At 45.8% G+C, this 27,508-nt stretch overlaps 1 protein-coding gene across 8 annotated transcripts; it reads left to right on the top strand.

Moving 5' to 3' along the window:
* BRD4 (bromodomain containing 4) lies at positions 1-27,508 on the top strand. 8 transcript variants are annotated; one of them, XM_072149212.1, is made up of 21 exons: positions 1-234; positions 11,310-11,634; positions 16,267-16,404; positions 16,598-16,733; positions 16,915-16,995; positions 17,121-17,356; positions 17,525-17,923; positions 18,177-18,305; positions 18,504-18,716; positions 19,555-19,748; positions 20,548-20,870; positions 21,479-21,589; positions 21,699-21,760; positions 22,610-22,904; positions 23,009-23,659; positions 23,742-23,869; positions 23,968-24,127; positions 24,329-24,462; positions 24,592-24,791; positions 25,289-25,490; positions 25,573-27,508. In XM_072149212.1, exons 2-21 carry the CDS (start codon positions 11,344-11,346, stop codon positions 25,642-25,644), a joined length of 4,155 nt encoding a protein of 1,384 aa, XP_072005313.1. In that variant the 5' UTR covers positions 1-234; positions 11,310-11,343; the 3' UTR covers positions 25,645-27,508. The 8 variants fall into 8 exon arrangements, with proteins under 8 accessions (XP_072005313.1, XP_072005315.1, XP_072005311.1 ...); XM_072149210.1 differs by lacking the exon at positions 1-234 and adding an exon at positions 8,769-8,875 and having other exon boundaries at positions 17,121-17,344; XM_072149207.1 differs by lacking the exon at positions 1-234 and adding an exon at positions 8,769-8,875.

Below are 27,508 nucleotides of genomic sequence, written 5' to 3'. Positions count from 1 at the left end.
ACGAGCTAGATGAGGCGGGTCCAGGGCGACGTGGGAGTATGCGTATGACGTCACGGAGCGTAGCGGCGGCGCTGTGTGAGGAAGGAGCCGTGGGAGTGCGCTCTCGGTGCGTCTCCATTAATCCCTGTCGGTGATCGCTCCGTTGTCCCGTTTCTGTGGGTTGTTGTCCGTGTTTAGCGACCTGTTCCCCGGCACTGTCGCTACGTCTCCCTGCCTCCCGGAGAGGCCTTGAAGGTGAGCACAGGGCCAGAAGCCTGAGCTATTCACGGTTGCGGGATACGCCGGGCCCGCATTGCATAACCACGGCCGTTGGGTGGCCGCACGTCATTTCTGTAGAGACCTGGACGCAATTTGCGCACATTTTACCGTCTAATGCTGAGTGGAGCGTAATGTGTTATTGGCTTGATGCTGGGAAAATCCCGTAGCTACGTAGATGACGTAGCGGCTGTATGCGTCTCCTGTGTAGCTGTGTGTCTCTCCGCTGGCGGTGTGACCCGCTGTGGGGCGCTGCGGTGCTCCCCGGCTTGTACCCTGCCTGCAAGTTGGCGGGAGCTGCACTGTTTACCAGAGGATAAGCAGGAGTGACTATTTACGTTCTTTGCGTATAGCGGTGGGCCGGCTTTGTAGAATGGGCGGGTTACGACAAGTGCGTACACCTATGCAGGAAGCGGCTACGCTGGAGGCGTAACTTCCCGGATATTCTCCAGCCTGTACGTCGTTAGCGTAAATCATATCTATTCACCAAAACGCTGCTCTAAATATACTTACCATGTTCTGTTTTATATCATATTGATACTAAAGATGTTATTTTATATTTGATTTTATTTTTTTTTTACATTGTGGTAAATATTGATTCTCGTTCTATTTAGTCTTCAATAGATTCGGTTCTATGTCCTGTGTATCTCTATTAAATTTGCTTGAAATAAATTGTTCCCTGGTCATCCTAGTGTTATTTACCCCCTCCCCCGGTCACATCTGTCTTGTGGTCTGGATCAATATCCCCCTCTAGATTCCTTAGCGATTTGGGTGATGTCTCACATGCTCAGATTTGGCTCTCGTGCTGTCGCTTTGCTATATCATTGTAAATGTTGATTTTTGACTTCTGTCTGTGTGTGAGACATAATTTGTTTTGTAAGAGATTAAACCAAGCTCACGTTCTACTACCTCTCAGGGTATGAAATGTCTAGAATTCCCTCTTATGTGAAATCTTACCTATATTAAAAAAAAAACTCAAGTCATGTGCAAATCAGCAGAGAAGAGTCAGATTTTTATCTGAGTTGAGTCAAGTTTAAAGGCTGTAGGTGGAGTGTAATTTTGGTCGTCCCTATTTTTGATTCTATAGAACCCTGAAACATTAAACTGGTATTATGTTGAAGATAAGAATCTCATCTTTCAGATCAGGCAATTAGGCCTATTTGGAAATGTTAGCTATGGATAAAGATCCAGTTCTCGTCTAGTTCCCACCAATGTTTTTATCTGCCTGATGCAATCTGAAAGATGAGATTTTTATCTTCCGGACACCAGTAGGTACTATAGATCTAAAGATGGGGGCAGCGGAAGTGAGTCGACCTGCAGCCTTTAAACTCATCTCGGGTAAAATATGACTCGTTCCCCTACAGTTTGGAGATTTTTTTCCGCATAAGAGGAGATTCTGGGAAGCGCATTTCATACCCAATTTGAGGAGGCTGGTAGTTTTAATGGGGTCAAAACTGGTGTTGGTGCCCCTTTAACAAGAAATTGGAGGTGTTCTGGTAATAATGACTCTCATCTTCTATTCACAAGACATGTAAAAAGTAGCTGATCACTTGTGCTTCATACAGAGAGGAGAGATCTGTTCACTTTTATGGTGTCCAGGGATCATACTTTACCAGAGGTCTTTCATAAAAGGATACAGCTCTGGTGGGGCATGGACACTATATTGCATAGGGCAGTGCACATGCATGCCACCCATCTATTGTCAGAAGTTGACTTTACAAATATACAAATGGGTGCTCTTTGGGGTGTAAGCAGAGAACCTCACAGTAACAAAGCTTCCTGCTATACTTCCACTGCCCAGCAGCTTCTCTCATCCTTCCCCCTTCAGCTGTGTCACTCCTGGGTCCAGCCAGATGTGTGTCTGGAGCCCTGTGGTGCTCTGCTAATGCCCCCTAAAGCACTTCAGCATGATTTATATGTTTCTTAAGAGAATGTTAACAAGGGTACGGGTGATGTGTGTGTGGCCTTAGCCCTATAGAACGTAGAAACTCTTGGCGACAGATTTTCTCTAAGAATATGTTTCACACGGGACAAAATTAGCAAAGCAATAAATGATCAAAATGATATTTTGGGAAAATCTTCTGTTGATGCTGATGAGTGAGTCTATGGTGACTAACCAACTGCTGATGCATCATATGAGGAGCAGAGAGCTGATGGGAGGTCCCGGTGTATACACTGGCGCTGTGTGAGCGGACTGTATTGTCTACCCACATGTAGGCTGCTTAGTATCTGCAATATCCTGCATTGACGCTACTTAGACTGCTAAACGGTGAAGAGGTTGCGATGCGTAGCCCACTGCTGCAGCCTCCTCCACCCCATTGTGGACTATCTAGTATCATTGTATGTTTATGGATCAAGTGAAAGCTCTCAAATATCTTATGACTCATCATCATCCAAGATTTCTGCTTTACATCAGACTCTAAAAACAATGCAAGTGCTGTGGTACATGGGCCACACGCGGAGCCCTTGAACTTGAATCGGTAGCACGTATTTGGCCATGGTTGTTTATGGCAAATATTGGATCCGAGCTGAAGTTTTCTTTTTTTTTAACATTTTACAGAAGCACAGATATGTTGAGGTTTTCTGATGGTCTGTAATAAAAGCAACACTGCTGATGGCTGCTATAGGTCATTGCGATGGATTGTGACATCTGTGCCATTACATTGAGTCTATCGGAGTTGCTGTTGTAGTCTCTGTAGATATGTAATGGTTGTGGCTGGAGGTCACTTATAGATGAGTGTCCTGCACTTACCTTCCATAACTCTCCTGGGACCTGGTAGCCTGTGAGTTTTGGAAACTTGATGCCAGACTTTTCTGATTGATCTTTCATGGGCATCAACAGGAAACAGTCTGTCTGTCTGTGGGGCCGGCGGCTTACTGTCGCTAACTTGTAGTGGCCGTCACTATTGATCCTGCGAAAGGTCAAAAAATGACAGTGTACCTCCACGTACAGAGCGCTTGTGTCTGGCCTGTATGCTGAGATACCCTACAGATGGAACAGGTTTGGGCTTTCTCTGTAGTGTCCAGATTACTGGGTTGATGGATGAGCTTGTTGCCATTATTACCCTGTTGGATCCTGCTGAGTATATAGTCAGGCTCTCGTGCACCTTGGAGGCTCAGGCACTGGATATGTCTGCAGCGCTGCGTCATATACAACGAGCAGAACAACCTTACTGACAGGTTTTGCGCTTTCGGTCTTGTTTCCTGTGAAGGAACAGGACATGAGAAGTCATCTGGCTGGTTCTTTCTAGGTTCCTGCTCAGCTGCCAGTCCCATGTGTCTGTCGTCGTTTTATTTCGCTTTTGGGTTTAACCCTTCCTGCTAATTGCGGTTTCCTATTAGCATAAAAGAAAGAAACGTGAAGTTATTCAGGACATTGAGAAAACGTGTGGCTGGCTCTATATATATCTTTGCCCCCTGTACTGAACCGTGCATTGACATACTGTCCCTATGATGACAATGATCACGGCAGGCGGTGTTGACATGAGGATGTGCCAGCGCTTGTTTGTCAGCTGATCACATCATTTTTATGTTTACCCAGAGAGATGTGCGACTGAAGGGATTGTTGGTGTATGAGATGGTGGTTGTTTGAAAATGAAAGTAAAAAAATGATCACGGGTCAAATTGCAGGTGTAAAAAGAGCTTTTGTTTGTCGGGGGAAAATCTGACCCGTAGTATCACAGTAATCTGGTGCATAGTGTCCTGCAGACAGCATGTTATAGAGGAGGAGCTGAGCAGATCGTACATGGTGTCCTCTCTACATTGTACACAATGTTCTTTCCGCAGGCAGCAGGTTATAGAGCAGGTGGAGCTGAGCAGATCTTGCATAGTGTATAGGTAGTGTGTTAAAGTGCAAGAGCAGCTGAGCAGATTGTATATAGTGTCCTACCTGTAGGTGGCATGTTATAGAGCAGGAGGAGCTGAGCAGATTGTACATGATATCCTACCTGTAGGTGGCATGTTATAGAGCAGGAGGAGCTGAGCAGATTGTATATAGTGTCCTACCTGTAGGTGGCATGTTATAGAGCAGGAGGAGCTGAGCAGATTCTACATGATATCCTACCTGCAGGTGGCATGTTATAGAGCAGGAGGGGCTGAGCGTATGTTAAGTTGTAGAGCAAAAGGAGCTGAGCCGATAGTACACTATTTACAATCTGTAGACAGCATGTTATAAAGGAGGAGTAAATGCGAAATGCAAATCATATGTGCATAAATCCAATGTCTGAAACTGGCGCTGAGTCTTGGGTGTCCCGAATGTGATCCCTTTGTTCTTGGGTGACCCAGGTTGTGTGGTAAATGTTTAATAATAACGTTGCCTGGAAGAATCCTATTTGAACTTGTCAAAACAAATCGTATGGCTACACGTAAAGATGAGGTTCCAAAATATTTCCAACCTCCATAATCACTTCCACACTAAACGGACAAAGGAACATTACATGGCGTTGGCCCACAGTGTGTATAAAGCAGTAGACTCAAGTGCATATAGATCAATTGAATGTATATGTCCGTGCACTGAAGGGTTAAGCCTAGTTTACATCTCGGTTATTTAGTTTTACACATCAGTTCTTGAGGGTCTCAACCAAAACTTGGAGACTTGAGAGATTTGTACATAGTGGATAAGATTTTTCACCTATCCCATGTTTTCTGCCGGTCCAGGTTTTGGCTCTTAATATCTGATGCAAAAAAGATGATGAAACCAGAAAGATGTGAACTGGGCTCTAGTGATGCTGCCATGGCAACCCCAGAGTAAGCAAGTCAGTAGAGCGGGAGCAAAGCAAGATCCCTGCGTGTGGTGTGATATCAGGAAGCCATAGAAGGGCCCCGTCTCCTGTTTTGTAGAATTCAGGTTTCTGTGGTTTGTTATCAGCTTGAGTGGTTTCTGTCTGCGGTCCAGGCCCTTAAAGGGGAAGGTTTTTTTTTTTTTTTTTGTTTTAAACTTTAGTCACATGTTTGTCATTCACAGCTTCACATGGTTACTCGTATGATACTGCATTTTATATATTTCTAACAAATTGTGCAACATAAGCTTCTCCTGTGCAAAGGTGTTAGATACTGAGGAGCAAAATATTAGACAATAATAATGTGGAAGTCATTGTGTTTGTATGCAAATTGTATCTTTTATAGCTGGTGGACTGTCATGTCTTCCTGCTGTGTGCGACACCGGATCTTCCTAGTTTGGCGCTTGTTCACACTGATCCTCCTCCACCTTTTTGAGAAGTTATTGGCTACCTGTAATCCTGGCTTTGTGTATAACTGTTTTGGCCCCCTTACTGACGTGTGATGTTATAGTATGTCTCACTGTATGGAGAGGGCCCACCGCACGTTCACCATGCTGGTTTGAGTCTGTTTTCCTCCTCTTCTGGAAGTGTAAGCGGCTGTGTTAACACTTTCACTGCTGCTGACACTGGTTTAAACAAGGTAAAAGCGCACCGTGTGACTGCATCCTCATTTCGGTTTGGTAACAGATTTTGTAAACTGACCGAAAATCCTCCTATAAGAGGAGGAGGAGACAGGCAGATGCCTAATAGCTGGTCAGGGTATTGGCATCACTACTCAGTCCTCAGGTGTCCCCTGGGCTGATTGTGTATATTCTTGGCTACTGTTCCGTGTTTTCCATATGCCAGTAGTAATATCACCGGGCGATTGCATGAACTGTGCCTGGTAGTAGCTCATAATACAGAACACAGATGCAAACTGTCCCTAAGCTGAGACAGAGTCCTATGACTTTGTTGGTCTGTGTAAAGTGTAAGTGGACTGTTATGGTTCCTGTACGGCCGATCTTTGGGTCTTGGGGAAATTTGTCAGGTTGTGCCTCCTGGAAATGCATGTGGGATTCCTGAAGAACAGCTGCTACAATGGGACGTGGTAGATGGGAAGCATTATGTGACATGCTGTGGGTTGCACAGTAATCCTTGGTAAAATTAGCATTGGGTATAGGTCTGCCCTTTATATTTTGTCTATTGCAGGAGGGTCACCCAGGATCCTTCAGCTGTACTCCACACATGATGCAGTGAGGCAGACCACCCCTCTGACCATCTTGCCATCTGTTTCTGTGTGAACCATTTCTTTGATCAGCCAGACAGCTGGAAGGAAGGGGGGGGGGTGTTACTTTTTTTTTTTTTTTTTTTTGCAAAAATGCAGGGCTACAAGCGGCAAATATTTAGTTTGGTTAGCCGCCCCTCCCTCACACATCTTGTACTCCTCCACCTATGTTTGGTCACACGTTGTGTTTTGGTTGCGGTTTCATTGCGTTTTGAATCGCGGTACAACAGCTGAGATTAGGTGATTTGCCTAATTACATTACTGAACGCAATTTAAACGCATGTTTGTGTGCATTTTGTTAACACGTGTAAACGCAAATGTTAATAGTAATGTAATTGGGCAAATCACCTCATCCCAGCTATTGTAGAGCTTTCAAAACTCAATGAAAACGCACCGTGCAACCGCGCCCTTAGGGTGAAGACACGTGGCGTTTTTAGGCTGTTTTTGGCCCGTTTCTAGTTTGTGCGTTTTCAGATCGTTAAAAACGCATGCGTTTTTGACAGGTTTGAACAATTATCTTAATTCAAACTGGTCAAAAACGCATGCATTTTTAACGATCTGAAAACGCACTAACTAAAAACGGGCCAAAAACAGCCTAAAAACGCCACGTGTGTCTTCACCCTTAGGGTGATGCTACACATGTCGTTTTGAAGCAGTCTGTTTAAATACATTCATATTTTGAAAATGCATCCGTTTTTTGACAGGTTTTACCAATTATCTTAATTAAAACTGGTCAAAAACGGACCAAAAGCAAGCTACTTAAAAATGGACCAAAAACCGGGTTCAAAATGCCGTGTGTGGCATCGCTTTTAGAGTCAGCGGCATGATTATCGCCTACCATACAGTGGACAGTAAGTGCAGTACAGTATATTGGGGTGTTTTGGATAGGTGCTACCACATAATGCAGACTGTATAAGTGGGACCACCTGAGGCGCATGATTGAGAAGAATTCGTTAAATATATTGCACTGCTGTTTTTGTTTTTGCCGTTGTGTATGAGGGTGATGGCACACGTGGCATTATGAATGCGTTTTTGACCAGTTTCAATTAAGATAATTGGTCAAACCTGTCAAAAACGGATGTGTTTTCAAAAAACCGCATGCGTTTTTTTTACGGACTGCGTTAAAAAAAGCGCATCCAACCTGATGGACTTGAGGTCACAGATTAATTTATGTATCAGGCTGCAATTTAAGTAAAAACTGTGAATCGTTTGCAACATGTTGGCAATATAGTGAACGTCGCAAATTGCAGGGTGTGTCCTGTTTGTGTAATTTTTTATTTTTTTGACAGTTTGTGTAGTAATTTTACTATTTGCACCAAGCAGCACCTGTAGTATCCACTGCAGCTAACATTCAGCGCATAGATCCAGGCACCGTGGGGGGTCGTTTTATCATAAGGCGCCTGTTACAGTTCTAGATCTGTCTGCGGAGCTGCGCTGCCCAACAGATTTGGTGATGTGGCTTTAGCCCTTTTATTTTTGCTGGGAGATTTATTAATTTAAAAAAAAATTATTGCGAGAAGAGTAAAAAAAAAAAACCCTCAGCAGCACATTAACCAGGAGGGGAGTGACTATGCCTCCTTTTTATATGTAATTGCAAGTCATGAATCCGGCATTACGCAGCGTTGGAATAGCTGTGGTTCTGTTATGCCAATATTTGTAAATGGCGGGGAAAGGCCGGTGCGATTTTTCTGGCACTTTTTGATGCCAAAATGTCAAGAAAAGAATCTGTTCCCTGTGACTGTGGGAATCTTTTATTTGTTATCCGTGCATTTTTCTTACTAAAATCAACTTTTAAAATTTTGCTAATGAGCCAGAAGTACTCGGGGGCGGGGACTGTTATGCTGCCTCCCACCCCCTGCTCCATCAGCACAATCTGCCTGCTGTAATCTTACGCACAAGGATATCTCCTGCACAGTGTAACAGCCTGTGAAGTTATGGGCTGTGAGGTTATGCATTTATGCTGCAAATTTTTATTTTTTTTGCCAATAATTTAACCCTTTTGTAGTGGACGGAATCTGTGACAGGTTGGGGATTATGCTATGAATCATTGTAAACCCGGTTTATACTGGCGTAGCTGGCCGCCTGGGGTAGTTGCGCCGTTTGCGTAGCTGGCCGCCTGGGGTAGTTGCTCCGTTTGCGTAGCTGGCCGCCTGGGGAAGTTGCGTCGTTTGCGTAGCTATATACATTGCGTAAATGCAGTTCTTGGACTTGCATTCGATTGCATCACCACGCTCCTGCTGCGCATGACGTCACTTCCGCACTTAGTCGAACGCGTTCGTGAATGTGTAGCCTTACGCCGCCAGCGTGACGCAGCTCCCGGACTCCCAGGCTGCTGTGACGGGCCTTTTCTTTGATCCGTCACGTAGTTTTCGTAGCGCAAGATCCGCAGCTACGCCATTGGCGCATAGCTCAGCAGAGGAAGTCTTACGTTTCCTCTTAGTGAATAGGGCATTTACGCCTTCCGCTGTGTAGGTCGCAGACGCCGCTGCGCAGTTTTCGTAAGGCCGGTTCTCCTTGGCGGGCCCTGTGTCGGACGGGTGGGAAGCGGCCGCCGGTGACGCGCTTCGGCTGTGTGTATGTAAGCATTTCATGGCGGTGGCGGTACCTGCAGCGTGTAGGGAGGCCGGGCACTTCATGGGGATTGTGTGAGGAGAGGAACACCGGGGAGGAGGAGCCCGGGGCCTGGAGAGCAGCCCCGAGCCGGCGCCATTTTCTGGGAGAGGAGGCCCGGGGGGTGGTGGCTTATATGTGGAGGATGATTACTGTACAAATGGCTTATATCACCCCGTGTGATGTGTAGTGTGCGCCCGGAGACATGGCCGAGGCCTCCGAGTATGTACCTCGTGTGTGACACCGCAGTGTGAGAGGAGGGGCTGCCGGACATTGTGCGGCCATGGAGGCTGCGGCGCTGTACGCTGCCTGGTATATGGTATACAGGGCTGTACACTGCCTGGTATATGGTATACAGGGATGTACACTGCCTGGTATATGGTATACAGGGCTGTACGCTGCCTGGTATATGGTATACAGGGCTGTACGCTGCCAGGTGTATGTAGTATACGGGACTGTACGCTGCCTGGTATATGGTATACAGGGATGTACACTGCCTGGTATATGGTATACAGGGATGTACACTGCCTGGTATATGGTATACAGGGCTGTACGCTGCCTGGTATATGGTATACAGGGCTGTACACTGCCTGGTATATGGTATACAGGGCTGTACGCTGCCTGGTATATGGTATACAGGGCTGTACGCTGCCTGGTATATGGTATACAGGGCTGTACACTGCCTGGTATATGGTATACAGGGATGTACGCTGCCTGGTATATGGTATACAGGGATGTACGCTGCCTGGTATATGGTATACAGGGATGTACGCTGCCTGGTATATGGTATACAGGGCTGTACGCTGCCTGGTATATGGTATACAGGGCTGTACGCTGCCTGGTATATGGTATACAGGGATGTACACTGCCTGGTATATGGTATACAGGGATGTACACTGCCTGGTATATGGTATACAGGGATGTACACTGCCTGGTATATGGTATACGGGGCTGTACGCTGCCTGGTGTATATGGTATACGGGGCTGTACGCTGCCTGGTGTATATGGTATACGGGGCTGTACGCTGCCTGGTGTATATGGTATACGGGGCTGTACGCTGCCTGGTGTATATGGTATACGGGGCTGTACGCTGCCTGGTGTATATGGTATACGGGGCTGTACGCTGCCTGGTGTATATGGTATACGGGGCTGTACGCTGCCTGGTGTATATGGTATACGGGGCTGTACGCTGCCTGGTGTATATGGTATACGGGGCTGTACGCTGCCTGGTGTATATGGTATACGGGGCTGTACGCTGCCTGGTGTATATGGTATACGGGGCTGTACGCTGCCTGGTGTATATGGTATACGGGGCTGTACGCTGCCTGGTGTATATGGTATACGGGGCTGTACGCTGCCTGGTATGCCCGGCCGATATATACACCTCCATGTCCTTTTTTGAGGATTGTACTGTATACATTTCATCTAATCTGTGCGCAGTTTAACAAGCGTTCACCTGTCCTTGGCTTGTTCTGCCTAGGGACAGTGCAGCTATTACTGTGTATTGAAGCTTCTATTATGATGCCACCCTAAGGCGCAAGTCTTGATCCTGATACTTGCAGAACTCCTCCTCTAATACCTGGACTTTGGTCTCTCCAGTAATTGCAGAATGTCATAAATTACATCTTTTACACTATACAGGAGCCAAGAAATCCTTGTAGTCCATGCAGAAAACCTCCTGCATTTTACTGCTGCTGCCGGGTGACGTCTTATGGTTCAGACATTGAACACCTGCTAGGTTTATATATGCTCTCATGATTATAGAGGATGTAGTGCCATCTATTATGGTATGGAGCCAGTGGCACGCTGTGAACTTTATAATCGCTATACATTACATTGCTACGTACAGCTCTGTATAAAGACCACAACGGACACACAAGTGCCAGATCTCTGTCCTATATATCTGTGGTAATGACGGTCTGTCTAAAGCTTTTGTGCTGATACAGAGGAAGCCTACCTGGCGTTTACCTGGTATTGCTGGGGGAGATTATCATGAATGGCAGATCCTTATAAAGTGACATATAGCCCATTTTCTGCGCATCCCTGGCCTATGGATTTCTATACCCTTGAGGTGATGAAGTGATGGCCTATCCTAGCAGCTAACCATTGCTCTAGAAGATGACCATAACACCTTGAGGCCTTACAATCAAAAAGAACCTTTAGGCTGGGATTTCACACTGCAGTTTTGTGGCGAAAACAAATCCTGAAAGCACAAGTGTACGGCTTAGTTGCAAAACCTGTTTTGACCATGTGAAACTCCCATGCTGCGATTCAGGCAGCAGACCTCCTGCAGAAGTTATGATTGCTACCTAAACGTGCCAGAAGCCTCTTCAGATATTGATGTTTTGATATTTTATTGGTTGCCTTGTGACACGTCTCTTATGTAATGTTTTGCTCCCCAGGTCGCCTGGCCCTGCATGCGATGGAAGCTTTATCATGTCAAGCGAGACTGGGCTAGGTACACGTCTGAGGGCCACATCTGGAATGGGCGACGGAGTAGAAGGGGTCCCAATGTCAGGGGCCCCACAGTCTGCACCTCCTCAACCCCAGCCACAAGTTCCTCTCATTGTCAACCCTTCTCCTCCTGACACTGCTCGGGCAAACCAGCCAAAGCGCCAGACCAACCAGTTACAGTACTTATTAAAAACCGTGCTGAAGACACTATGGAAGCACCAGTTTGCTTGGCCTTTTCAGCAGCCTGTGGACGCTATCAAACTAAACCTGCCTGTAAGTACAAAGTGCCTGTATATTGTATTTATCTACCCTAACTGCTCTACCATGTACCAACATGATGTACCGGGTCGCTCCATAAAGATCTCAGCTTGTCAAATGCTTGATTATTGGAGCTTTATAGGAGTGCTGGATTAATGGTGTCAACCTAAATGTCTTAACCCCTGGACAGTGGTGCCCTTTTTTAATTTTTCCATTGTGTTTTTGCTCCCTTCCTTTCAAAATCCATAATATTTTTTGTTTGTGTTTGGATTGGAGCTGTGTGAGGGCTTATTTTCTGCAATACAAATAGTACCTCCGAGTGCCATCATTTAATATTCCATGAGGGTTCTTGGAAACTGGGGAAAAAATGCTCTAAAGGGGAACCTACCACCACGATTCTACTTATTAAGGTAGAACAGGTGGTAGGTGGATGTATGGGACGTGAGGATAGCCCTTTTTAGAGCTAATCCTTATGTCCCCGCTAACTTTTTTAAAACTTTAAAGCTTTTAAAACTCTTTTCTCCTCCTACCCTGACATCTTCGGCGCACAGCTCCTCATAGCTGCACGCCTTCGTCTGAGGAGCCGGAATTCTGTGCTTGCGCATAACGCCGGCTTCCCGGACAAGGACTTGCAGCTATGAGGAGCTGCGCGCCGAAGATGTCAGGGTAGGAGGAGAAAAGAGGCTACTGGGGCGTAGAGTAGCCGTGACTTGTAGCCTCCTGTCCGGTTAGTCCACGCCCTAGTAGCCGCTTAAGAAAATTTACATATTGGGGTATTAAAGTACCTTAATAGGTAGAATCGTGGTGGTAGGTTTCCTTTAAAATTTCCAAAACCCACCTTTGCACCATGTTGTGGGCTATGCTTTTATAGCTTCAACTGTGTGCTCCAGAGGATGACACATCTTATTCTGTGCTTTGGTACGATCAGAGATATCAAATGTATAGATCTTTTATGTTTTAATTCATTGAAAAGTAATTGGCTTCAGAATGTGGAGAAAATATATATATTTTTTTACTTTGTTGTATGGAACTGTTCAACCCCTCGCCAGCATGTGACGTATTAGTACATGACATGTAGGCTGCCAGTGTTTGGAGAGGGCCCACATGCAGCTGCCTTTTTACCGCCACCAGCAGAGAGCAAAGGGTTAACACATTTGGTGCCAATACCGTTTGCGGGTGTTAACCTTTTGATCTTTGCCGTCAGCGGTAAAAAGGGGGCAGCACGTGGTCGCCAACAACTTGGCTTAGGTCACCACTACTCGTGATGTCATCGGGGATCGATGATCTGTTGCCATGACAGCCTCTTTGTAAGACTCAAGGCTGTATAGTTTCTGATAATTTGATACAATGTGTCAGTCGCACATTGTAATACATGATCGGTAATATTTATCCTACCATATACTGGCTTACTACATTATTTTACTGATCAATGAGACCGCTTTATATGTCATCCATATAAAGGGTACTAGGAGCAGCTCCTATTGCTACAACAGATGTAGCAGTGTTACACTACAAGCTTTATTGGAAACCCTCCGATAATGTTCGCAGACACTGCCGCGCTGTACAATAGAAACGCCGGACCGCGCTTTAAGCAGTCGGGCATATTCATGAGGGGGTGGGATTAGGGGCGTGACTGCTGCATGAAGCTCGGCAGTCACCGTGGGTCTATGGAGTGGGAAGAGTGGTCCGGGGGAGAAGTAGCTCCTCAGGCGCCCCTCACAAATACGCCAGCTAGCTTATGTCGCGGTTTGGCGTTTCTATATTGTAGCGCGGCAGTGTCTGCTAGTGTTATCGTAGGTTTCCGATAAAGCCAGCAGTGTAACACTACTAAATCTGTTGTATCACTAGGAGCTGCACTAGAGGTAAGCAGCTCCTAGTGCCTTTTTATATGGATGAAAGGTCCTCTTTAAAGTACCATAGGGGGTCTGAAAATGTAAAAAATAAAACCTAAAAATTCAAATCACCCCCTTTTCCCTAGAACAGATCTAAAGATAAATGTGTTTAGTTATTCCTAGTGTTGGCTCCTTAAGAGAAAATGACACTAAAATGTCTGACCGCTACTTTTTTGCCATTTTGCAACATCAAAAGTGATCAAAAAAACCATATAGTCCTCAAAAAAGTAGCACGGAAAATGTCACCTCACCTCAGATGGCGAAATGAACGCAGAAAACAAGCCCTCGTACAGCTCTTTACATGGAAAAATAAAAAAAAAATTTGAATGTGGGGAGTGAAAAATGAAAAGCAAAATCGGCGGAAAGGGGTTAAAGAGAACCTGCCATGCAAACCATGATTAAAAAGCATTGCCCTTATCCCGAAATTATTCCTTTTCCATGGCTGCAATGCTACAAAACCTGTAAATGTACAGGCGATCCCCGACTTAAGAACACCCGACTTAGACGACCCCTAGTAACAAACGTACCTCTGGATGTTGGTAATTACTGTACTTTAGCCTCAGGCTACAATGATCAGCTGTAACAGTTATCACAGGTGTCTGTAATGAAGCTTTAGTGTTAATATTGATTCTTATGACAATCCAACACTTTCAAAATCCAATTGTCACAGAGACCAAAAAAATTTTGGCTGGGGGTAGAATTATAAAATATACAGTTCCGACTTGCATACAAATTCAACTTAAAGGGCACCTACCACCACGAATCTACCTATAAAGGTAGATCGGGTGGTAGGTGGATGTATGGGACGTGAGGATAGCCCTTTTTAGAGCTAATCCTCACGTCCCCGCTAGCGTCACATAAACTTTATTGCCCTAATATGTAAATTTAATTAAGCGGCTACCGGGGCGTGGAGTAGCCGGACACGAGGCTACACGGCGCGGCTACTCCACGCCCCAGTAGCTGCTTTCCCCCGCCTACCCTGTGATCTTCGGCGCGCAGCTCCTGGCAGCTGCGCGCCCTCGTCCGAGAAGCCGGAGTTCTGCGCATGCGCAGTAACTCCGGCCTCGTTCCCGAGATCGCGCCCGAGGATGCGCAGAACTCCGGCTTCTCGGACGAGGGCGCGCAGCTGCCAGGAGCTGCGCGCCGAAGATCACAGGGTAGGCGGGGAAAGCAGCTATTGGGGCGTGGAGTAGCCGCGCAGTGTAGCCTCGTGTCCGGCTACTCCACGCCCCGGTAGCCGCTTAATTAAATTTACATATTAGGGCAATAAAGTTTATGCTATGCTAGCGGGGACGTGAGGATTAGCTCTAAAAAGGGCTATCCTCACGTCCCATACATCCACCTACCACCCGATCTACCTTTATAGGTAGATTCGTGGTGGTAGGTTCCCTTTAAGAACAAACCTATAGAACCTATCCTGTGCGTAACCCTGGGACCGCCTGTATATGCAACCCGAATGATAGTAATGGGGTCCGTGGAGGATGGTGAGAAGTCCATGGAAGCTGCTGTGATTTCATGTCATCAGATACATACATGTGGTATAAGTTGCAAGTGTAACTGGCTAAAGGACCTTGGATGACATCACATGTTATGCTGAGATGAGGCATAGGACCTGGGGAGCAGTAGATAGGAGGGGGGCAAGTGGTTTGGATTAGCTGTTAGTGTTCACCATTTGGAACAAATTACTTTTTAATTTGACAGATCAACCATTTGGGGGTTCGGTGATGCCTAACTTTTTAAATCAGTTTTAAGGAGGTTTTTTTTTTTTTTTTACGTACGGTTTTTAAAAAAAAATAAAAAAAATTTAAGGCTCCTTAGGGTACTTGAAACCTGGGGGGGACTGATTGCTCCCTTCATAGACTCCAATACTACTGTAGGGCAGCATCTGTAGGGGTCTGCTTCCACAGATCATGTTAAATGGAAGGCCTGGGAGTCTGGGAGTGTGCAAGCACCTCTGACATTTACACAGTAAGCACATGTCTGCAAGTCTTGGTGAGGGAAGTTTGTTGCATAAGGCAGAGTACCCGGTTTATATGGATGTACCATCACATGTCATTAAGGTGTTATACAAAGCATCAGTACCTTGCTTACCACCACAAACTTGGAGTTTTTGTTCTATTGATCCAACATCCGACGTGTAGTGACAGGTTGCTGCTATAGTTATTTTATCGCCGGGTCAGGAGAGTAACAATGTGACAGAATATAAAGTACTGTCTGACTGACCATAAGAGCGCTCAGTGCCGCCAAGATGAGGTATTCTGCTGTAATACAGGCATTAGTATGCCGGGAAGATGTGACTGCCTGCTAATATGTCGTTACTTTGTAGCTGGGACATTGTCGGCTGTTTCTAGCCATGTTGGCGGCATGTATTCAAAACTCGCAGGAAATATTGGCAAATTAGTGGCACCATAATGGGTTAATCGTTGTCCTTCAGCATTCTAGGACATGTTGGCTGAATGTGGGAATGTTTAAAAGCATCTGCTCAATCTTACACAGTCTGTAGCATATTGTTAATTGCATAGAGGCTTTGCTCTGCCAAAATCGCCTCAATGGTACTGAGCAGGACACATGGGCATGATGCTTCAGGCCTGTGGAGAAGTAATGGCAATGTATGTAATATGGTGTCGAGCCGCTGCTTATGTGGGGATGTCATTTACTAGACTCTGCTAATACTAGACTATTCAGTATTAGCTGCTGTATATGCAAGTCCAGTATGCCGCGTGTGACCCTTAAATTTATCCCTTGTAATTCATAGGATTATTATAAAATTATAAAGGCCCCAATGGACATGGGCACCATAAAGAAACGCCTGGAGAACTACTATTACATGAATGCCCAGGAATGCATCCAGGATTTCAACACGATGTTTACAAACTGCTACATCTATAACAAGGTAGGTCCTGCCATACACGCTCTACATGGGAATTGTTTGCCTTTCTCCTCGTTGAATACTGTCTGGTGCGTAATGTGTAAATTCACAATGTTGTGGGGTGTTCGGTTGCAACCGTTAAGATAAACCAATAGCCTCAACCCCCAAATTGCTAACGCATAAACTCAATTTGCTACCTTTGTTTTTTTTCCCTCAGCCTGGGGATGATATAGTTTTGATGGCCGAAGCCCTTGAGAAACTTTTCTTGCAGAAGATATCAGAGATGCCCCAGGAGGAGACAGAGTTGGCAATTGTACAGAGCAAAGGACGTGGTCGTGGGAGGAGGGAACCAGGTACCTGGATTATAAGGGGATCTCTTGAAGATGAGGGGAGATTGAGAGTGGGAAGGCTTTCATGTGTAACAATAGCCCAGGCGAAGACATGAAAGCTGTAACATAATAAAAATGAGTGACACATGTTTATAGAGGTTGTATGAGGACACGCAGATGTTTAAGTGTCTTGTGTGCATTTTAGATGCATCAATCACCCCCATGAGAACCCGGGTCCCATCAATAAATCAAGGAGACAAGCCCATCCCGAAAACACCTGTAACATGTAAGTTGACCTGAAGCGAATAAATATAAAAAAAATAATATATATATATTTTTTTAAGCTTTGGTATTATAATAAAACTGTTTATACTGTTTTTCCACCTCCTTAACCCCTTGTTCTCTCTTCAGCTGTCTCTAAGCCTGCAACCCCTACTACTCCTGTGACCCAGGCACCTACCCCTCCGCAGACCCGAACCCCACCTGCCCGCACCCCTACCATCACGCAAGCGCCCCTTACGTTTTCACCTACCGTCACTCAGGACCTGGTGGTGCCCACGACCATACCCGCTCCTACTCCGCAGCCTGTACAGAGTCTTACATCCATCATACCAACTGCAACCCAGCCCGTAAAGGTGAGAAGAACGGTGAGTTCAATGAGGGCGGAGTAGTGAGTGGCTCGCATTAGAGAACGGTGCTGTACAAGACAAAGAAATTACTTGGGGATATATTTATAGCTAGCCACAGGTTTTCTCAGTAGTAGATTGAAACGTTGTATTAACATCTACTGACAGCTGTTTTATTTTTCACAATAGAAAGGGGTTAAAAGGAAAGCGGATACTACGACTCCCACCGCCCATGATCCGCTCCATGAGTCCTCTCCACTTCCTAGTGAACCGAAGCCACCTAGACCTACGCCGCGCCGGGAGAGTGGTCGTCAGGCACGGCCAGCAAAGAAGACTGAGGTGCCTGACTCCCAGCTCCCTGCTCCTCCTGTGCTACACCCTGCTGCAGGTCCAGCAACCATCCCAGTCAACAGCAGCACCAAGACCTCAGAGCAGCTGCGCTATTGTGGCGGCATCGTCCGGGAAATGTTTGCAAAGAAACACACTGCCTATGCCTGGCCGTTCTACAAACCGGTGGACGTGGAGGCGCTCGGGCTACATGACTACTGCGATATTATCAAGCATCCCATGGACCTGACTACCATAAAGGTTGGGGAAGATCCTGTGTCTATAGTGCACTATCGCTAGTAGAGGGTTGCCCTCATTGTCACAGTGGAGATAATTTGTATTTCTAGTTTGTATGGTAACATTTTCAATACTGACACATGAGATGGGCTTAGTTACATAAATGGTAAATTAGTTGCAAAACCCTAAATTTAAGTTGCAACATATAGGCCTGATATGTGCCCCAGACTGCTATGAGCAGAATTTGACCGGCTACTATTTCTTCGGTTGTCTCCAGAACAAGTTGGAAAATATGGAGTACCGAGATGCCCAGGATTTTGCTTCTGATGTACGGCTTATGTTTTCGAACTGTTACAAGTATAACCCGCCGGACCACGAGGTGGTAGCCATGGCCCGAAAATTGCAGGTAAATGGGATGGTGATGAGCAACTGAAAACGCTGTGTTGCATGCAGAGGGGTGTATAGCTGGGGAGGAGGTGGTATAATAGAAAAGGGGTTGTTTTAAAGAAGTTTTCTGAAGAAGGTATTGGTGCAGCAGGAGTAGAAACTGACATTTGCTTTTCATGGTCTGGAGTTTTCCTTATTTTTCTTTTTCCTTTTGAAGGATGTGTTTGAAATGAAATTTGCAAAGATGCCCGATGAGCCTGAAGAAACGCCTGCCCCAGCACCTTCACCAAGTCCAGGCCCTCCTGCCCCTTCCATCAAGGCTCCTTCTCATATTTCTAGTGACAGTAGCAGCGACAGCTCCTCCGATAGCGAAAGCAGCTCTGACAGTGAAGAGGAGCGAGCGCAGAGGTTAGCGGAGCTTCAAGAGCAGGTGAGAGAATCCTTAACATCTAGTGAGAGAAAAGATTCGGAGGCCCTTTGCCAAGTGCTGTATAATAACAAGGCTATGTATGACTCTTCTGCTGGGGAGCTTTCCAGAGATGCTCCATGATCCTTTACATGGCTGCAGAAGGAAAAATTTGGTGTATATACACACACCTGTGGTGATGAAAATACAGACCAAGGAGAGGTAGGGGGAGACTGGGGCACGAAACCCCACACGTATCGCCACCCAACTGGCTTCCTCAGGGGTCTTCCCCAACTGGCTTCCCTGAGGAAGCCAGTTGGGTGACGATACGTGTGGGGTCTCGTGCCCCAGTCTCCCCCTACCTCTCCTTGGTCTGTATTTTCATCACCACAGGTAGATACCTTTCTGATCCATTATAGTGCTTCACAGAGAGTTATATGATCTTACTTTGATTTACTGCTCCACAATTTGGATCAACCTCTGTTTGGTTTCTACCTTATTCTAGTATTTCCACCTGTTTCATTTATCGTCATTTACCTGGTCAGGAGAGGCTTTGCTCATTGGAGGGAGCTGGTGTTGGTCAGGTTGACTGGCTTTATCATATGCCAGGTCTCCCTGTTGGTTTACATTTGTGTGTAGTCCACACTTTTACATGGTTTTAATATTTCTGTGTTGTGGTGTACTATGGTACAAATAAAATTTGTTTACTTTTTACTTTTGGGTCTCATAGCATACATCCTTTTTTTCTTTGTGTATTTATAATTGGTCGTTTTCTGTATGCTTTGATCCTTAGTATATTTACATTAGTTGTGCTAGTCCCTTGTTCAGTTTTAGGATTTTAATCCATTGACCTTCCTTTTAGTTGAAAGCTGTACACGAGCAGTTAGCTGCCCTCTCTCAGCCACAGCCAAACAAACCAAAGAAAAAAGAACGAGAGAAGCGGAAGGAAAAGCACAAAAGAAAGGAAGAGGTTGAGGAGCCACGCAAGAACAGAGCCCGGGAGCCTCCAGCTAAGAAACCCAAGAAAAGTGTTCAAGGGCCAGTGGGAACGCCGAGGTACGTTACTGACCCCGGGTGTTAACTATATGTTTAACCCCTTCACGACTTGGCCTTTTTTAGTTTTTTCACTTCCATTTTTCACTCACCAACTTCAAAAATCTATAACTTTTTTATTTTTCCACATAAAGAGCTGTGTTATGGCTTATTTTCTGCGTAACAAATTGCACTTCATAGTGACGGTATTTAATATTCTATGGTGTGTACTGGGAAGCGGGAAAAAAATTCCAAATGCAGTGAAAATGGTGAAAAACCACATTTGTGACGTTTTCTTGTGGGCTTGGATTTTACAGCTTTCACTCTGCGTCCCAAATGACATGTCTACTTTATTCTTTGGGTCGGTACGATCACGTGGATACCAAATTTGTATAGGTTTTATAATGTTTTCATACATTTAAAAAAATTAAAACCTCCTGTACAAAATATTTTTTTTTTTTAATTTTGCCATCTTCTGGGGCCAATAACTTTTTCATACTTTGGTGTACGGAGCTGTGGATAGTGTCATTTTTTTGCGAATTTTGATGCCGTTTTCATTACTATAATTTTTGGGACTGTGCGACCTTTTGATCACTTTTTATTAATTTTTTTATATTTTAGCACCGATCGCGGTTGTTACCGGTAAGCCTTTGCTGCAATATGCAGCAAAGACTTACCGGCTATGGAGAGGGCTCGGCCCGCGAGCCCTCTCCATGCACCGGGAAGGGGTTAATGCAGGTTATGGTTTATTTCTCTTTACATCTTTGCACTTTTTTACCTTTGCAAATTAATTTCACAATTTTTGTTCCTTATACACTACTAGTATAAAGAAAGAAGCGCCTCTCCCAGTGTCTCGCCCGCCTCGTCCTGTGCCCCCACCCGCCCCCTGCGAGTCTTCAGAAGAGGAAACGCAAAGATGTCGACCCATGTCATACGAGGAGAAGCGTCAGCTGAGCCTGGACATAAATAAGCTTCCAGGAGAGAAGCTGGGACGTGTAGTACACATCATCCAGTCCCGCGAGCCATCGCTTAAAAACTCAAACCCGGATGAGATTGAAATAGACTTTGAGACCCTCAAACCGTCCACTCTGCGGGAGCTGGAGAGATATGTCACTTCTTGCCTGAGAAAGAAGCGGAAGCCTCAAGGTGAGGTCACTGGGTTCAGCAGGAATCGTATCCTGTGTGTGTGTGGGGGGGTCTGCATCTTGGGAAAGGATTTTTTTTTTTTTTTTTTTTTTTTTTTTAATGTATCTAAAAGGACCAATAAGATCCTAAATACATTACTCCTGCTGATCTGTGCAAATTGGAGTGCAGGTCATGTACATACAGTATTTGCTACTCCATACACTACAAGTCGAACAAGTTTCACCACAGTTTTAAAATGGCATAAATCTAAAATCTTTAAAGTGGTTGCCAGATGATGTTTTGGATGTCATATATTAAGATTTTGCCATTTAATTTAATATTGGAACGCACAGCTTCGGGTTCAGGGGGACAAAGTTACACATGAGAATGCTGGAAGGTCTCTTGTATATTAAGAGGCTAGAAATATGCTGCTCATTTGGCCTGGAGGTGGGGGGTGCTCTTAAAGGTTCATTTCCTCTGAAAATGTGGTTGGTTCTGTAGACTACATAGTTCTCTTCTATGGAGAAATGCATAAGGATATATGTATGTGTGTATATACATACATACATGCAGTTATATCCATGTAAAGGAAAAGTTGTCTTACTGAGCGATTTGCTCTCTCCTGCCAGATAAAATCGAGGCTCCCACATCTGGTTCTGGTAAAGGGAAAGGCTTCTCTTCTTCTGAATCTGAGAGCTCCAGCGAGTCCAGCACTTCCGATAGTGAGGAATCTGACCCAGGTTGGTATCCAGAAGGACAGTCTGGGGCAGTAAATGTGTCTGGCAGGCTATGGACCATTGCAAATGGTAAAAACTGAAATGGATGTCACAATTTCTTATATCCTCACAGAAATGCCCCCAAAACAGAAGAAAAAGAGTCACTCAGGGAGAGAGTCCAGAAAGGTAACACATGTACGGTCACTGATATTCCCTCTGCATATTTAACATAAAAACTTTTTTCTTGCTGTAATGTACTGGAGTATATCTTTTATTGATCACTTTAATGCCTTGAAATCCAGTCTTTCATTAAAATATACACGTGTATAAGAGAATTTAAAAAATATATATATATAATTTTTAGTATAATCTGGGGCTTATAGTTAGTTGACCTACTCTAGATTAACTGTCTGAGCCCCACAAGCGGTGGGAGATGTTGCAGACAGGAAAGCATCAATCTTTGGACAGCACTAGATCCTAGCTAACGCTATCTCCAGACTTGCCCGGTCTACACCTAGTTCTTGTAGTAATAGGATTAATCTGACGCGTATTATTTCTTCAGGCATCAGCTATAGATTTAGATACATCCACACTTGCATCGTGCACCCGCATGTAGATATCAGCGCTGTGTCCGCACAAGTGACACCAAGCCTTTATAGAATTGGGTCCTAGCGGCCTCTCGCTCCCACCAATTGCTGATACGATCAGATAAGGCCTCAACTCAGTCTGCCCAGCCTACTCTGAAGAAGAGGAGTGTCCCTACAAAGTACCACATAGACACATTTATTTCCGCACATAATTTTTTATTTTTTTTTGTGTGTGAAATAACACGCTCAACTTCAGTGAGAATGGCACAGTCTTCCTGTTCTGTGTATCAGCCACTGAGAACAGTTGATGTGTTGGGAGTAAATGGTGTTGGATCCCTACAATTTAGCAATGATATAGTTGTGGTGATTTTCATAAAAAATACATCTTTAAACCTAAAGTGAAGGGGGTAGATAAAGCAAAATTTCTCTATTAATTTGTGTATCTTTTTGTTGACAGAATCACCACCAGTCTCATCCTCCCCTGCAGTCTCTTGTCCCACCTCCCAATTCCATGAAGCTCCCTTCTCCTAATCCCCCGCCTTCATACGTCCCTCCTCCCAGCTTGGACTCGTCCCATCCAGCTCTTCACCACCCTCTCCATCCCGCTAGTGTATTTGAAGCCGTCTCTGCTCACTACGGGCAGGCAGGTCTGCACATCCCACCGCCTGATCTTCCAGCACATCTAACAGGCGGTCACCCAGATCGCGTCTCTCCGCCTCATCTCAACCAACACGCCCTCGTCAGTCCTCCAGGTAAAAACTGCATTTCTTCACCTATGGGGCGGTAAATGCTCTGTGCTAGTACTAACCATTGTATAAGATTATTGTAATTCATCATTTTGTTTTATCTTCTACAGCCCTGCACAATGCCATGCCACAACAACCCTCGCGCCCCTCAAACCGTGCAGCTGCGCTCCCCCCAAAGCCTGTCCGACCACCATCTGCTTCACCTCCGCCACAGCAAACTCTTCACCAACCAACCTCTCATTCCCACCATCACCATCCTCAGCCCCCTCATGTACTTTTAGAAGATGATGGTCCGCCGTCTCCTATCAGTGGTCTCCCCCCTTCCCCTAATCACCTTGGTCCTGCACAGATGGCCCTTTACCTGCAGCAACTACAGAAATCTCAGCAGCCACCCACTCAGTCTACCCTCCAGCCTCTGCTCCCTTCCGTCAAAGTGCAAAGTCAACCCCCGCTGAATGCCCCTCCTCAGTCAGTGCGTCACCTGCAGGGCCTGCCTTACCCCTCTCCTTCCTCTGTAAACGCTGCCCCCCAACCACCACCTCCATCATCCCATGTGCACCAGTTACAGACTCCCCCAGCCGCCTCCCAACAGCCGCCTCCCGGACAGGCACCCCCATCATCCCAACAGCACCCGGCTCTGCAGAGTCCTCTGGCTCCTCCGCATCCACCGCTTGTGCAGATCCAGCAGGCCAAGCAGCAGCAAGTAATCCAGCACCATCACCCCTCACCCCGGCAACAGAAACCAGAACCGTACCCTGGAGGTGAGGAAAAGCAGTGCTATGCGGGGTATTTGTACATTGTTGGGGAATGGCTCATTACTTACCACCTCTCTTCTGCATCTAGGTCACCTGAGAGAGGCTCCATCACCTCTTCTCCACTCGCCTCAGGTGGCTCCATTTGCTGGCATGGCACATCCACCATCACCGCAGGCTGTGCCAGGAAACTTACATGGCCCAACAACCAAGAAGCAGGTAGACTCTTTGATTTTCATCTTTTAATTTGACAAATGTATTAATCCGGTTTTCTTTGCGGCTCCTTATGCACTTGTGTTTTTTTTCTTTCCCTCCAGGAAATGAGAGGTTCATCAGTGTTGCAGCCTCAGCCGCTTGTGGTAAAAGAACAAAAGCGCCGCTCGCCCTCTCTGAGGCCCGAAGGTTTCTCTCCAGGCATGAGGAGTGAATCCCACAAACTTCCAGAGTCCCTCAAAGGTTCCAGCCATGAACAGCAGCGTGAGTCTTTCACCCTAGTTTGCACCATTGGGGCTGTGCATACATGGGAGATGCAGGGCCTGGCGTACAATTGTACACCAGACTGTATGCAAGTTTATGCATCGCTGCGATGTTAAATTATTACTGAGATGCAGGGGTCATGGCAGCGCGATACTAGCTCAAAATGTTACCAACATTTCATATTTTTCTTTATATAATTAGGAACAGAAATAAAACCTATTGATGGGAGCCGCCCGGTGCGACCTCCAGACCAGAACATCACCACTCATGTGGTACCTGAAAAAGAGAAGCAAAAGCAGGAGCCTAAGACACCGGTGGCCCCCAAGAAGGTAAAGGTGGTGTCATTGTTCTCGATTAACTTAATCCCAATCAGTACCTACTGCTTTTGGTCTTTGTCGGGACTGGTACAACCCCCTGTGTGATCCTCTTAGTGTTTCCTGACTTATCCCTTTTTTCCTCTACAGGATTTATTAATAAAGAATATGGGCTCCTGGGCCAGTCTAGTGCAGAAGCCTCCAGTCACCCCCACGTCAGCCGGGAAGTCGTCCAGCGACAGCTTTGAGCTTTTTAGACGCGCGGCTCGGGAGAAGGAGGAGCGGGAAAAGGCTTTGAAACTGCAGGCCGAGCAAGCGGAGAGAATGCGACGAGAGCAGGAGAGGATGAGGTACGACTTGTGTAGAGATCCTTCTATTGCAGGTGTAACACTGAATGCTGTGCTATAACTTCTCCAATGGGATGTGATTGCATGTGTTCTATGGGGGTCTGTGTACCCCAGAAGTGAGACGGCCCACATAACTCTAATATGTGAAATACCCCTTTACTGTATGCATGGGGGACCTAATCTCTTCTGTTGGGTTCAGTGCTAATAATTTTATTTGGAAGATGACTATAGACTATTTCCTATTTAGGGAGGGGGTTCAGAGGTTCGGTATGAGATATAAGCAGTGTACAAGATTGCGTCCTTCCCTATTATACTGGACCTGCAGTTTCATTTGAATTTGCTTTATGATATAAATTAGGATTGGGATGAAATGAGTGAGCAAGAAATGTGAGATACTCTGCAGCCGTCTGATGTACAAAATATTAACCTGTTATGAATGTGAGCCGCTCTTATTCTATATGTAGAAGTTGGAATTAATCCAAGGCTTATCTCTGTTCTAGATCTCGGGAAGAAGACGACGCTCAGGAGCAAGCACGTAAAGCGCATGAAGATGCTCGCAGGAGACAAGAGCAACAGCAGCAGCAGCAACACGTGCAAAATACACTTCCTGCAGCCCCACCGCCTGCACAGAGCTCTCAGCCAATCATGGATCAGCGAGAGATGGAAAGGAGGCGGGAACAGGAGAGAAGGCGGCGACAAGCGGTATGTACCACCCCGCTCACCGTACATGTTGTGTCCACATGATACCCACGTGCCTCTAACGCTGTCCTCTCTCTCCCCGCAGATGGCGCCCTCTATAGACATGAATTTTCAGAGTGACCTGATGGAGATATTTGAGCAGAACTTGTTCTCTTGAGACTTCAATCTTCGCACCATCACCACCTCCACCACTTTTACTCCACTCGGCCCTGTCCCATGATTTCCACATTTTTTGGGGGGTTTTCGTTTTGTTTTATTTTTTTCTCCTATTTTTTTTTTTTTAATGTCAGAGGGGAAGCGGTGAACCCACCACCCTACAAGAGACGCTGACCTTCACGCCCTTCCCCTTGTGTATTTTTATCCCAGCCTACGCAGGAAATGTGGAGGTCTCCAGAAGTGTTTGATCTGAAAGCGCGGAGACATGCGGCCTCAGTACGGATTATCATGCAGTAAAAAAAAAACACCCACCCCTCGTGGGCAGAGCGATTTTTGAAAGAGCATAGACTCTCTGGGGGAGGTATCCGTCTGTAACCCGCTTTCTGTGAGAAGCCGGGATTTGGGGGAGGAAAGGGGGGGGCGCTCTGCATTGAATGAGGTTCACACGCAAGAGACAGGCGTTTGGGTACAGTGCAAAGTGTGCTTGTATGTGTCAGGGCTCAGAGGGCTGCAGAACATTGCTCATTGTGTGCGGCATTGGTGAACATAATCCAAACGCCTCCCGCAGGGATCGCATCTACTCACTTCTCCGCCATCGCACCTTGAGTTTTATTATTGGGTCTCCGGGGCAGCGGTGCGTGTGCGCGTGTATATGGACGTACATTATGGTAACAGTAGTCTGAGCGTGTGTAAAAACAAGTGTGGCGCGTGCGTCCTGTCCCGTGTTTCCTCTTGGACGCTGACGCCCGCTCGAGGATAAGCCCATCTTTATTTTATTTTTTTGTACACACATTTCTATGTGCCTGCAATGATTGTACTTTTTTTTTCTTTTATAATATTGTATACATCTTATTTTTTCATGTCGTGTATGTGCGTGCGTGTCTGTCCTCGTGCAAAACCCGAAATCGCTCTTGAAACTCAGGTATTAATCCCCCCCACCCCCTCCCTTTCTAAAGGACGTAGTAAGCGCTCAGTAGTAAGCCCCATCCTGCACATGACTGCATTGTATATTGCTTTACATGTATACGTGCGGGCGGGCTGTATACACACACGCGTGTAGCTGCATGGTTTCTACGTATTCTTATGACTTTGTTATAAACACCATTCTATGTATTTTTAATATCACAATGCTGGGGCCGACCATTACCTTGCATGGCTGCCGTCACCTCCGCCCAAGCAGCAGCAGCAGGAGGGTAATGCTGTGCCCACGCGGCGTCCTTGTATTCTCACAAGGTTATGGCGGTGACGTATACACTGTAGCACCGGTTACCCTCTCCCCCTGCGTATATATATGACCACGTTACGCTGTGAAAGTGTCTCCAGCGCCACCACCTGGTGCAATGATCTGCTCGCACACAATACAATAGTCTGCAAGTGTCCCTATGCCCGTAGTCTGTAGGCGCTGCAGTAATGCAGAGTAGCTGTACCAGCCCTTCAAGTGTAGTGCAGGGGCCCTGTGCGTGTGAGTGTGCGTCTGTGCGTGCGTATTTGTGTGTGTGTGCATGGGGGGGGGGGGGGGATCTTTAATTGTTTTGATCTCCCTGTTTAATTTGATACGAAACTTCACCTTTCCTGAGACTTTTTCCATCCTCCATACTCTGTCTCTCTCTCTTGTAATTTTACTGTTTTATTTTTTGTTCTTTTTTTTATTTTATATATAAATATATATAATTTGAACTGTTCAAAAACAAAAAAACTAAAATCCTTTATGTGCCATAAGCTCTGTTTCCTTTACTCTCCTCCCCCCCCTCTTAATCTTTTTAGATAGTGCCCCCCCCCCCCTCTCCATTCATTCTCCCGAGCATCCAGGCACAGAAGTCTGTGTTGTAACTGATTTCATGCAATAAAGTCTTTTTTTTATTATA

Source organism: Engystomops pustulosus, chromosome 4 (genome assembly GCF_040894005.1).
Source record: "Engystomops pustulosus chromosome 4, aEngPut4.maternal, whole genome shotgun sequence".
Classification (NCBI taxonomy): domain Eukaryota; kingdom Metazoa; phylum Chordata; class Amphibia; order Anura; family Leptodactylidae; genus Engystomops; species Engystomops pustulosus.
Note: the sequence above shows the minus strand (reverse complement) of the source record. Positions and strands in the feature narration are given on the sequence as shown.